This window comes from Perca flavescens, chromosome 17, assembly GCF_004354835.1.
Source record: "Perca flavescens isolate YP-PL-M2 chromosome 17, PFLA_1.0, whole genome shotgun sequence".
In the NCBI taxonomy this organism is placed as follows: Eukaryota; Metazoa; Chordata; class Actinopteri; order Perciformes; family Percidae; genus Perca; species Perca flavescens.
The window spans coordinates 17,135,898-17,148,615 of record NC_041347.1 but is presented as its reverse complement, the minus strand read 5'-3'; the positions used below and the strand labels follow the sequence as shown (position 1 = coordinate 17,148,615).

The 12,718-nt window shown below is 40.2% G+C and overlaps 1 protein-coding gene across 1 annotated transcript; it reads right to left on the bottom strand.

Moving 5' to 3' along the window:
* Positions 1-447: 447 nt before the first annotated feature.
* On the bottom strand, positions 448-12,222 carry prom2 (prominin 2). Its single transcript, XM_028604327.1, has 24 exons — positions 12,105-12,222; positions 10,766-11,029; positions 9,841-9,905; positions 9,299-9,504; positions 8,997-9,117; positions 8,576-8,639; positions 8,358-8,447; positions 7,269-7,465; positions 6,695-6,769; positions 6,342-6,405; positions 6,074-6,230; positions 5,835-5,987; positions 5,577-5,700; positions 5,370-5,458; positions 5,051-5,135; positions 4,805-4,948; positions 4,624-4,692; positions 3,768-3,860; positions 3,594-3,647; positions 3,417-3,497; positions 2,001-2,069; positions 1,814-1,903; positions 1,528-1,640; positions 448-1,446 (listed from the first exon to the last, which is right to left on the bottom strand). The coding sequence occupies exons 2-24, from the start codon at positions 11,025-11,027 to the stop codon at positions 1,395-1,397; spliced, it is 2,517 nt and encodes an 838-aa protein (XP_028460128.1). The 5' UTR covers positions 11,028-11,029; positions 12,105-12,222; the 3' UTR covers positions 448-1,394.
* Between the last annotated feature and the right edge of the window lie 496 nt (positions 12,223-12,718).

Here is a 12,718-nt window from a genome sequence, read left to right as displayed (position 1 = left end):
ACCATTATCTAATCAACACAAGGAAGCATGATTCATATTATTGTAAAATCTTTACATCAGTTTACAACCAGCTCACACAAATTCCCTCTTGTCATATGTTCATTAATCAGTGTCACATGAGTGGGGAACTTAAGAGTTGAACTGTTTGCATGGATAACAGATGCCTGACAGTTATTGTGATTACAAAGACACACCATCTTTGTCTATCACAGTAAAACATAACTTGCTTTTAACTGTTTTGTGTCTCTTTGCAGAGACTGCATTTGTCACCATAGCAGACTTTTGTTAAACAAATTGTTGATGTGTACGATCCAAAGGGGCATGCCGGGCTACAAATGTGCACTGTGAAAAGCATTTTCATGGTTTGTGTGGAAAATAGACTGACTGATCCCTGAGATTCCACTCATGTTACGGTAGTAAAAGGTAGCAAAATGCACAGCAGACTCATTGCGTTTGTTATCAGTGGCAATTTTTACTTACAGCAGTTTTCACAACAGCTGGCAGAAATGTTCACAACCTTTTTTTCACATTGAGCAAACAGACCATATAAAGTGCTGTGTAACAGAAAGCTCAAACACAATCTACTAGTACAAAGTAGTACAAAATTCATCATTATCGAATCATGAATCGCATCAGTTAAAATCAATATGTACAAAAACATATTTGCAATCAAAATTGTACCAAAAAACTTGCATTGTCTTGTTTGCAAACAGCAGTGATACCAGTTATACCCGTCACATCTGTCACACAAAAAGAGTATTCATTTCATGATTCTTACAAAAAGATTTGTGCTTTGACTTCTGAAATAAGTGCAAGTGTAATTAAATATCTAATTAAAAAGTGTTTCCCATTGAAATTAGGGTGCAGAACAATGGCAATGAACAGACAGAGGCTGTAACATTATAAGAAGCCTGTTGGCACAGTAACACACTGCTGCGTTCTCAGGGATCAACTCTGATCAACAAAAATCTGCTTCGCAGTTTGAAATGTGAAGTATATATTCTCAGAATTCAGCAGCAGCTCAGTTCATACAATAAATACTTACAAAACATTTATGGAATACAATAAATCTCTTTGATATGTTTATTTAAAATGGTGAAAAAAATCCCTGCAGATTCCCTGTGTCCCCCTGATGTCAACTGATGTCAAAGATGCTGTGTGTGATGTTTGACATGTAATGCATGACTACTGCAGTCACTTCAGCTTCTCCACTCTATGCTGAAAATTGGAGTTAAAAAAAAAAGTTACCTCACTTTTTTTCAGTTTAAGACTTTTCACCAGAGTAACAATGTGTCACATCTGTTTAGGATTGCACCATGTGTCTTTAGTTTGTCAAGTTCTGCCACAGTTGTGCCTGCAGTCTTTTAAAGCTGTAACCCACACATGCCGGCTTCTCAGGTAAATTTCGTCTGGGCCCGCGGTATGTGAGTCATAATTAAGTGGTTGCTGGAAATAGAGACATTAAGAGTGGTCAAGGGCAGCCAGTACAGTGAAATAATACAGGATACAGTTTTTTTTTGTGCTTACTCATAGGCATCAGAGTACTTCATCCTCCGGTAGTACTTGGCTAGTTTGATAGAAAAGATGATGCTGGGGATGAAGAAGATCATGCACCAGCCCAGACTGAACCAGAATGCATTCTAAAGAGAGAGAGAAAGAGAACAATACAGGACTGAAGAGTGACTTTTGACAAACATAAAAATTGCTATTTTTTTTTAAACTAGTCCATACTCTCCAGACTTCAGAGTATTTGTCAAAAAGAAATCAATGAGGGATGTAGCTGTAGGTGGAGCTAACAACGTCTGATCCTCACCAGAGACTCCACAATGTGTGAGCATAGGATAATCTCAACAGAGTCCACAGCTCCCGCCACCGGCCCACAACGGCCCACCTGCTGTGTTATCTGAGGGAGAATACACAGATCAGTAACAGTACAAACATACACACATTAGACACACATTTTGTTTGGGTAAAAGTGTAAAAATCTGAACAAACTTTACCGTGATGTTGGCCCAGTCAGCAAAAACAATGAAGTAATTCAGCTGACAGTCCAAAAACTTTTTGCTCTCCTATGAACGTGACAGAGAGAAAGAGAGTAAATTCCACACATTTTCTCCCTGCTTTACAATGGGAGGTCATGAGGAATCGGTGGAACGTCTGGCCATCTCAGCATGTGGAATTCTGGGTAAATCCTCTGAAGTGACCCGTAAATAACTGCAATGGCAGTATGATAAGGCATGGCGAGGCAATTAGGTTATGTAGAACATTTCATGCACAGACGCAAATCAAAGTGCTTTACATAATGCATTAAAACATTAATAGCTGGTGATATTTTATATTTCACTTACTGTCAACAAATCCCATGAAAAGACTGACCACCAACAATGACTTAATCCAACACACTGACACAGCTTATTCTTGTGTGCAATAGACCTCCATTGTTGTCCAAAAAATATTAAAAACACATAAATAAGGCACACTTTTGCACTGGGTTATATGGTCCTTCATTACCATAAACATGGGCACTGTAGTTTATTTTGAGTCAATCCCACGTATACAGTCCTGGTGCCGTAAATACTCACTAGACCACGAGATCAGCATCTTAAAATAGTCCCAAACAAATGAAATATGTACTGCTGTTTGGCCAACTTTTACCTAAAACTATAATGTCCATCTGTTTTAGGAAATTACTTTTTCTTTTTACAAAAAACTAGATACAGTGGTTTCTTACATTTTTTTATCTTCACTAGAAACGAATGGGCTTAGTGCAACCAACAAGGTTGGGAAGTCAGAAGATATGGAGGGATTGACTTACACATTGTTAGTTTTGGTCTTTTCATGGGATTTATTAACATTAGGTCAAGATGTAAGTGCAATGTGGAAAATTAAAGTAAAGACAGTGGATTTAAAGGTCATTAAAGTCAGGGTGAGTTGTTCCAGTTTGTTTGTTACAACTCTGAGGTGCGTAGTTCTCTGAGGATGGTTAGTAGATTGCAGGAAGAGTTCACATGGTCAAGGACAGTCATAGATGTATTTTTACTTTACACCCTATTCTATGACACACTGGAAGCTACACCTAAGATTGGTGTAATATGTTCAGTGTTGTTTCTTTTTGAGTGTTTACTATACATGACACAATATATCATCCTGGACCCCTCAGTACATCTGCTTCACTTCAATGGAACTAGTATTTCGTTACCAAAAAGCTTTCGCAACTACAATTGAAGAAGAATACAATTGGACACTAAATGGAATTAATGCGCTGTAGATGTGTAACCAACAGGCACATTTTTACAAATATAAGCAGCCCACCTCCCCCTCGCCCCCTCTGGCTAAATGACTGACCGACCACAGGCATTAACAGACCACATGGAGCACATTTTCTTCTAACCCATGTGACTCGTGGCTCTACTCACGGTCCTGACGATCTGTGCTGTTTTTGTGTTGAGGAAGTCTTGTGCTGCTCCCACGTTGCTCAGCACCTCCCCCACTGTTCCCTAGATGAGCCGGAGAGGAGAGAATGAGCCACAGGAAGAAAGAGAGGAGAATGACCTTTCCTCTTGGCAGTTCCAGGTGTTAGTCAGTGCACTCACATTGATTTTTACTGCAATGGATCCAAAGCTCTGGAGGGTCGAGTTCAGGTTTTTCTGAGGGCAAAAGCAGTAGGTATCTATGTTTAAGTTCAGATGGGGGGCCAACACGGGAAAAGGAAAACCAGAATGAGGAGATTAGGAGAGATGGCAGCCGAGATGGGGCAGGCTACTCACCAGTTGTGGGATGATGGTTGTTTCTATGTTGGTCTGGATCTGCCTCAAGTCCCTGGCCTCATTTTGGAGCTCTTTTTTACTAGCATTGTTTAACTGAAAAAAAGCAAATAGTTTAATAGTAAAAATAACATGTGACGTGTTTATAGAAAAGCAGAGTAAGGAGTAAAATATCAACAGGGCATTTTGTGTTATGTTACAGTTTTTCTGAATTGCTAAAACACTAAATTCTCCTAATTCTGTGAACCAAATGCTCAGTGGCCTAAACCCATTTGTGGAATCAATAACTCTTCTTGCAAAACTCTAAACACATTCTCACTCGCTAAAACACATTTAACACTGTGATTGTGCTCCAAAATGGTTAACACAGGCAGCAAAAGTTAAACACAACTACAACACAGTTGTCATCGTTTACACACAACTCAAAATTGTAACCAATGTTTCTACTGAGGTGATCAAACCAATTGTAGAGAACACAGTATAAGCCAGTTCAGAGTGCACAGGTGGCACAGGAGCATTGAATGTTGATGTCTGATTTTGCGGTTCCACAATATTTTTTAGTGTACTGTCATGTGCTTTTCATTTCGTTTCCTTTGTTCTTTGGCCTTTGTTGGACTACTGCATTGTTCTACAAGTAGAAATGTTTGAGGTAATGTCTAATGAATGCTCTGTAGTGTTTAGTTATTGACTGGCTATGTGTATGATCTAAAAGCATTGTTTGATTTTGCCAGCAGAGTCAGATGTTTTGTGAATATAGTTTGAGAATTTGGTTGTATGTTTATAGTTTTGAGAAAATGGGTGAGGGTTTCAAGAAATGTGCCTTAGCAATCGAGAAAAACTTGAATGTCTCGTGACTCACTTGTGTCACAGCGATCGCATCAATTTTATCTGCTGTTGTATTCAGATTGATGCTGGAAATGTTGTTCATCTGAGAGAGACAAGAAAGGAACACCAGATCACGATTACGTGACACGCAGATACATGTAATAATGGCGATAAATCTACACAAAGATACATGCAAGCCCATGAATAATGCCCACCTTCCGCGTGACAGCAGTGAAGTCAATATTTGTCGCCCTTTTGGAGAAGTTGCTGAGTTGGTTTTTATCTTCAGGGCTCAGGAAAGTGATGGTGGGCAGAGTGATGTTTTTATTCTCAAAGAGCTGCTGGATCTGCTCTGTGTACTGAGTGTGACCGACACATTTCAACATATGTTTAATAAAATGATTGTAGGTTTGAACATTATTTATTTTTGAAAAATTAAAAAGGACAATCAGGAAACTCACTTTAGATACATTGAGCAGGTCTTCAAGGTTTATGAGCTCATACAAGTGCAGCGTTGTCCACAGAGGCTGGTTATTCTCACAGTCCCTGTAAACATTAACATCAAGTCTAACATATTTGTACAGCACCTAAACAAGATAACAGATTTGCAGTGCTTTATGAATCCCGCCAACTTTAAACCCACAATGGGATGGACAGGTGTGTAATGGATGTCACGAGATAGCAAATGAAACTACATTACATGGAGACCAGCCTGTGTGTATGCATGCACATGTGTATAAGCATTAGTTCCTGTGTGAGCGGTGGATTGACATCACATACCTATAGATATCAGATATACTGATGTTGGTTTTCAGTCCCAAAGTTTGACCTATCTCCAACCCTGGAATTAAACCTGGAGTATCAATGAGCTATGGAGAGAGGAGGCAATATGATAAAATGTTAACACCAAGATATCTCACACAGCGCCTGTAGTGTCTTTGTATTTCTGATGCGCACAGATATTAGTGTGTGTTTTTTTATAGCTACCTTTAGCAGTTCTCCGTTGCTCCATGGCCGACAGAGCAGAGTGTAAACATTCCCGCCCAGCAAGAACAGCACCAGCACCCCTATCATGAACAGCCAGGAGAAGAGGAAGCTGAAACCTGCGCCCCTGTAACCACATCCAGGTCAGAGGTCAAACAAGCGGTAAGGAGGTGAAACAGTTTGAACAGTTTGACGTTTCCGCCCTGGATAAGAGCATCATATGAGACTAAAAATGATACGACATTACAATTCAGCACTCACATTATGAGGAAGATGCCTCCACAATCCGACGTGCAGGAGCGCTTTGTGGGGTCTGCTTTGGGTGTCAGACCCAGAGGGCCCAGGACCAGACCCAGGAGGTTACACAGCACCACCAGAAGGACCACGCAGCACAGGACCACGCACACTGTCCATCTGGAGAGGTATACACATGTAATGACTGATTTTCAGTTTTTTCTTGCATTGATCACGTGTTGTTTGCACATACAGGCTTTTTTTACCTAATATACTCAGCTTTCTCGACTTTTGGTGCAACACTGCCGATTTCTCTCTGCACCTGGTTCAGAGTCTCCAACACGTTGGTCAGCTCAGATAAAGGGATGTCATTGGTTACCTGAGAGATCTGTATTTTTATGTTATCCAACATCTGCTTGCTGCCTAAAAACACACACAAACGTATATCGTTTTAAAATTGATCTTATCTTACAACTAAAGTTAATTAAGAGAAGTGAAGGCCTAAAGTTTGTGGCAGTGAATGTGCTCACTCACTTTGAACTGCATCCTTGGTGTCATTGGTCACCCTCTGGGGGATGCTGTCAAGATAATCCTCCACCTGAAAAGTCAGTGCGTTTATTGAATATCAAGTAAACATATGTTAAATATAGTGTTGAAGTTGAATTGTGTCTATCTGTCAAGCTCTTTTCTATTAAAAAAAAAAAAAAGTGGCTTTTCTGTAGTCAGCCATTGATTTAACTCTGTTTACACACATAAGCTTCACCTAAAGTGTGTAGCTAAGCAATGATTACATTATCTTTGGTTTTACGCTTATTCAGATTAGTTAAGTAGGCAGGCATACATTATCAAGATTGATATTATATTTGTGTTTATTATGAGTCACCGACTTTCTTGATTTTGGATGTGAGATTTATTTTGTTGATTTCATCCACTGCAGACTGGAACTCATTGAAGCTGGGAATCTGTGGAACAACCAGAGACACAAGCATGCTACCATTGTGACCAGCAATCAAATGTAATGACATGTTGTACTTTAAACTAACAGAGGGGGGCAGCAGACTTCAGCAAAACAAGCATTTACAAGTTCAATGCTGATGAGGAGAGGAGAGGAGAGGAGAGTGCGTATGTGTCAGAATTAGTGTAGGAGGAATAGAGAACAGATGGGCGGAGGACAAATGAGCTGTTTAGATAAAACCAAAAATGAAGAGCTATTTTAATGTGTCACGCTGTCTCAGCCTGCGTCAGAAGTAGTTTGCATAAATGAATCTTCCTGTTGCTTCATTGTGATGTCTTGTCAAACCAGCTAATTCGTCTGTATTTTAGGAAGTTTATAATCTGAGCAGTCAAACCTAACTCCTCTTTTGCATTAAACACTGGAGCTGGCCTGGCAGGATTCCATTCAGGAAGAAAACACAGGAACATCCATTTTTACACACCAGGTTACGCAGAATCAGTACTTACGGTAATGGAGGTATCCACTGGTAGGTTCTGTAGCTCAGACTGCAGGATGTTACAGCCAGTGCAGTTTGGTTTGGATAAAGTCTGATTTATTTGATTTTTAACAGCAGTGACATTGGCCTGGATGCGGTTCATGCTGGACTGCAGCTGGGCCAAAGATGAGTTCAGCTTGTCCACTTGAAGACTAGTGTTTACAGTCTCTGCTCACACAAATGAAAAACACACATAATCAGTGTATGCATGTTTAGAAAATAATTTTAATACATTCATCTGTGACATTTGTGATGCTACCTGGCTTTGAATTCAAAAGCAATTTAAAGTTGAACTGAATGTAAGTCCTAACAAAAACAGAGCAGCATAAGAGAAAGAACATCAGGAAATTGATTATAAAGGAAGATAATCCAGCTGCTTTTATTATTTTCCATATTGCTCTACTACGCCTGCTCTGTGTTACTCTAAGAGTGGAAGTGCAGTGAAGCAACATGGCGGTAAATTATGTATCAGCACCTTTGTCATCTTGGAAAAGGCGAAATTACTGCAGCCAAAAAAAAATTGTACTTTATGCTGCAAACCTCTACACTCAATTACAAAACCCAATAATTAACACTTTCTTTTAAAGTATTGATTTGCAGCCATATGTTGAAAGGATGCATGTTTATTCTACTTAAACTGAAGAATTGTATAGTATTAGCTAAGAAAGCTAAACATTAAAATGCTTAGCTTTTTTATGTAGGTTTGGCAGAGACTCAACATTAAAGAATTTATATCAGGATTAGAAGCAACATTACTGATCAGGACATCCCTGCTTTTGACTATCTATCTATCTATCTATCTATCTATCTATCTATCTATCTATCTATCTATCTATCTATCTATCTATCTATCTATCTATCTATCTATCTATCTATCTATCTATCTATCTATCTATCAATATCTTCTTGAAAACAGTTTTTAGTGTCAGGGTAAGAAGTGAAATATACAATGCACTCATGAACAGCACCCCACCTATGATTACTAATCTCCTGTCAAATATGCACACAAGGATTAACATGCTCAGACTGAAACAGGACAGAGCATGCAGGTATACCATACCTTGGTACAGGAGTCTAACTGAGCTCAGCGCTGGTTCCAGGGTTCCTCTGAATCGCTCCTTGATCTCTGTTCCCAACTGAGGTCCAATGGCTAATAAATACAAACAAACAGGGGTGAGGTGGTTAATCACGTGTTTAGAACAAACACTGGATCGCAGCCGTTGGAGTCAAAACAAAAGTGGTTCCTCTATTTTTACATTATTACCTTCCTGTTCTTACCATCTAGGTTTGTGGTAACCTCCTGTACAGTTCTGTAGCTTTCATTCACCACATCGTTGACTTGCTGGAGATAGGCAGCGGAGAAGCAAACAGTTTTAAAGTGTGCACATAACATATGGGTTGAAATACAAGCTAATTGTACATAGCAGCTTTTGCAAATGAAGAAGAACAAACAGAACACTACTCTGCTTTTCCCGCTCCCTTGTATCTTGAGATAAGTGTATTGACACTGCAGAGTCAGTGGACTGACTGGATAATTTGCAGGTTTATTTGCATCTCACAAAAGCTGTCGACTCACTGCAAACTGATGGCAGGAATTAATGTGACTAATCTGATCAATGCTGCCACATTGAGATCCCAGACCTTTGTATATTTCCATGCTCATAACATGCTCTGCAATCAACACAAGGTTTTCTCTTACCTGAGGCACAGCAGTGAGGAAGGAGTGGAGGTTGCCTATAGTTTGGTTGAGCTCCACTTGACTCTGCTCCACACTCACTTTCATGGCTTCGTTACTTTTGAACATGCATATGTTCCCAGCACTACAAGCGCACACACACACACACAAACAATTAAAATTGTGTCATGAACCAAGGGAGACACACAAAGGCAGTAAGGCATGCACATTCAAGCTGTCTTTATTCAACGGTAATTTCAAATAACACATCATTATGTTGTTCAAAACTGCACGCACACACACACACACACACACACAAAACTCACAGGATAATAACTGTGGTGACGAATGCAGTCCAGTAGAAAGTTCTTCTGCGACAATGAATGGAGGATGTCTGCTTCTGGTACATCTTCCCACCACAGTTGCCACAACAGCGACAGCACGCCAAGAAGAAACCAACTATGGGCATCAGAACAATGTACAGTACGCCAATGGCTGCACACACCAGGAAACCCACTTGATACACCAGGACCTGAACACCAAACACGCACACAGACACATACATAGAGACAAATGACATGTATTACAACTAAAATGTCACAAGATGGTATAACAGCGGCATATTTTTTACTTTACGACAGAAGTTTTACTTTACTGTGGGCAAAGTCCACAATCAAAGTGGACAAAAGAGTCTCAGTAAATTCAGTCGACTAGGAAAAATACACACAAGGCTGCTTTAACATTAAACATTCTCAGATTACCAGCTCAAGAGGCTGTGAGGAAGGTGTGTCTGTTTGTTTTACCCACATACATGGAAGTTCAAAACAACATCCTAGAATATGTTAATCTCATAAAAACATTCACTTACTTTTTTGATGATTTCTTGATTTGACAGCACTTGGTTATTATCATGGACTATTTGCAGGATCAGATCTAAAAAGAAATTGATAAGAAAAAAAAGGGTTTTGTGACTGTGTTTTTGAATAACTTCAGAAGACACAGAACCCAGGGATACCTAATTAATATTCCACGCTACTGGTTTCTGTCCCAGTTGTCCATGTACACAAGCCCGGCCATTGGGACATTGTGTCCTGTGGTCCGTACAAACATCTTAATCTCTCGCATTGTAAAAGTGGAAATCTGACACCTCCATGTTGTGGTTACTAGGAAACCAGTACAGCTTTCTGGACACATTAGATTTTTACACCAACAAAAAAACCAAAGCCAAACAAAGCCATAATCAACGGTTGACACCTACACAGTTCTTTATGCCTCATTGATTGTGGCTATTGGTCTCATTCAATGACTCTGAACTGGGCAAAGGTTGTTCATTGTGTTTTTTGAGTACATTTTTGTTTCCTGTTTGAAATTCATACCAAGCAGGAAGTAATATAGAAGGTTTTATGGAGCAACAATTACGTCACATCACAAGTTTGGGAATAAGGAAACACTGGCCTTAAAACATCGGTTAATGACTTAATGGTTAAAGATTGACCGTGGAAAATACAAGAACTACCATTTACATACGGATTAGCCAAATCTTGTCATCTTTCTGTATGGGCATTATTAGCTGGGAGGTAAGAGGGTTAAAACTGATGTGTCACCTTTGTGACTGTATAGAAATGTTGCTCAGCACCATGGAGCATGAAAGGATTTGAATGTAATTTGAATTTCACCTGGTTGCTCTGTGATTTAAAACGATCAAGCTAATGACTTAGCAGACTGTGTCTTATGCATCAGAACATGATGAGATTCAAGATCTTTGATTACTGAGTAATACTGATGACACTGACCTTTAGGTAAAGGCTTAGGCTGGACTGTTTGAAGGAAGGACTGGACCAGAGCTGCCATGAAGCCCACACCGGCGTCCACTGCTGCTGTGTCCTGGTACTGGGGCTGGGCGAGGCTCTGTGGGGCCGCAGCTGCTGGACAGGCAGGCTGTGGAGGGACAGACTGGGCCAGGCTGAGTCCCAGCAGCAACACTCCTACTCCGGCCCTGAACGTTCCAGCGCTGCCCGGCCAACTCCAACCCCTCACGCTCTCACATAACCCCATGTCTACAGGTAAGACAGGATGAGAAAGACTTTGGCAGTCAAAACGGATTTATAGAGTGATCACCTCATGGCACAAGCTCTGGCTTGATGCGTCTGGAAATAAGACAAAAAGACTGAATACAATGACACTCATTCAAGGCAGGAGAATTTGAGATTGGAGAAGAAACCCACAGATTGAGTCACAGAGAAAGATGTCGCAGTGCAGTTTGTTACAAAATGGTAAGGGGAAAAAACTGCTGCTGTTTTGCAGAAGTGCAACAATGACATTTGGTAAATGGTAAATATAAATGTTAAACCAACGCCTATTTCGTGTCTGAGAAAAACAGTGCCCTTTAGGCATCTATTTCGTACTTCTACATTTAACCAGAGACTTTGGAGTTTGTCATTGAGGACAGGATGTGATGACATTTAGAAGTAACAGGAAAAGTTGCAGAAAGAATGACACATGGGTTATTATAGCATGTCTGGCGGTCGGTGCTTTGTTCATAGTGTACACATACAAAAAAAAGCACATCCGCATCAGATACCTGCATCACTTCTATTTGTTCAACATTTACTAGATCAAGTGGTAAAAACATCTTCTGTCTTTATGAAACTCATAAATAAAAAGTTATTTCTAAATGCTTATTGACTGTGTGTTTTGTATAGGTGTACTTCTCTTAAGCAAATAACTTCACAAGGGTTAGGCCCTAAAGTAACTGAACATACTGTATCTATGTTTCTCTTGTGGTTAAGGCAAGCTGCTGAAATCAGAGAGACTATATATTATTAGATAACATGACCACCCTCTTTAACATAACACACAGTAGCCTGAGGGTATTTAAACTGTACATATATGAGCTCTAGAAACAAACTGCCTGAGCAGTTCCTCTAGGTCTAGTGTTGTCAGGGTAAAGGTGTGAGTGAGAGTGTAAAAAAGTGAGTTCAAAGTGAAAAGAGGCCAGAGATAAGGAAGTAATAGAAATGTAGAGGAAAACAAAATGTAGACACAGGAGAACAGAGTAAGCTTCTGGCTGTTTTCTCTCAGTCAACTCACCTTCCTCGGTCAGGCAGTGAAGGATAGTCGCGCTGTACTTACCTCTAGTACTTCAGTAAGGGACGTGTGACTCTTATGGTCCTGTAGAAACCTGATATGCTCTGCTCTTGCTGTGAAGTTGAAGCTGACTGTGTGCTCGGCCGGAGAACACAGGCACTAAGGAGAGAGGGAGGGAGAGAAGGGACAGGAGGAGCAACAAAGGGAGGAGAGAGAGTGGTAGCCGGAAGCAAATATTTGGTAGGGTATTTTTCCCACTTGGGTTACCTGGATTCGGTGGGGAAGACGGGGATGTCAAGCCTAACATGCCAGTAATAATTGTTGATAGTCTTTTTTTCAGTCATCCATTCTTTTCATGTAAATCAGCCCACATCTGCAATGGTGTGGTGTCCAAACAAGCAACAACACAGCCCAAATATGCAGGACACATAGCTGGGACCGAGGCACTTGGGGAGGGGGGGGTTTGAGAACACAACAACTAAATGTTGCCAAGAAATTCTCAAAAATATATCAGCAGACACTATTGAAAGAAATGATGTTTTCCCCATGTTATCATCGTTGTCAAAAGGGAAGATATACAGTTTAACTCTGCAGCTGAACAAGCCTGAACAAGAGTTAAACAATCACTACCGTCACGAGAATAAGAACCACTTGTACAA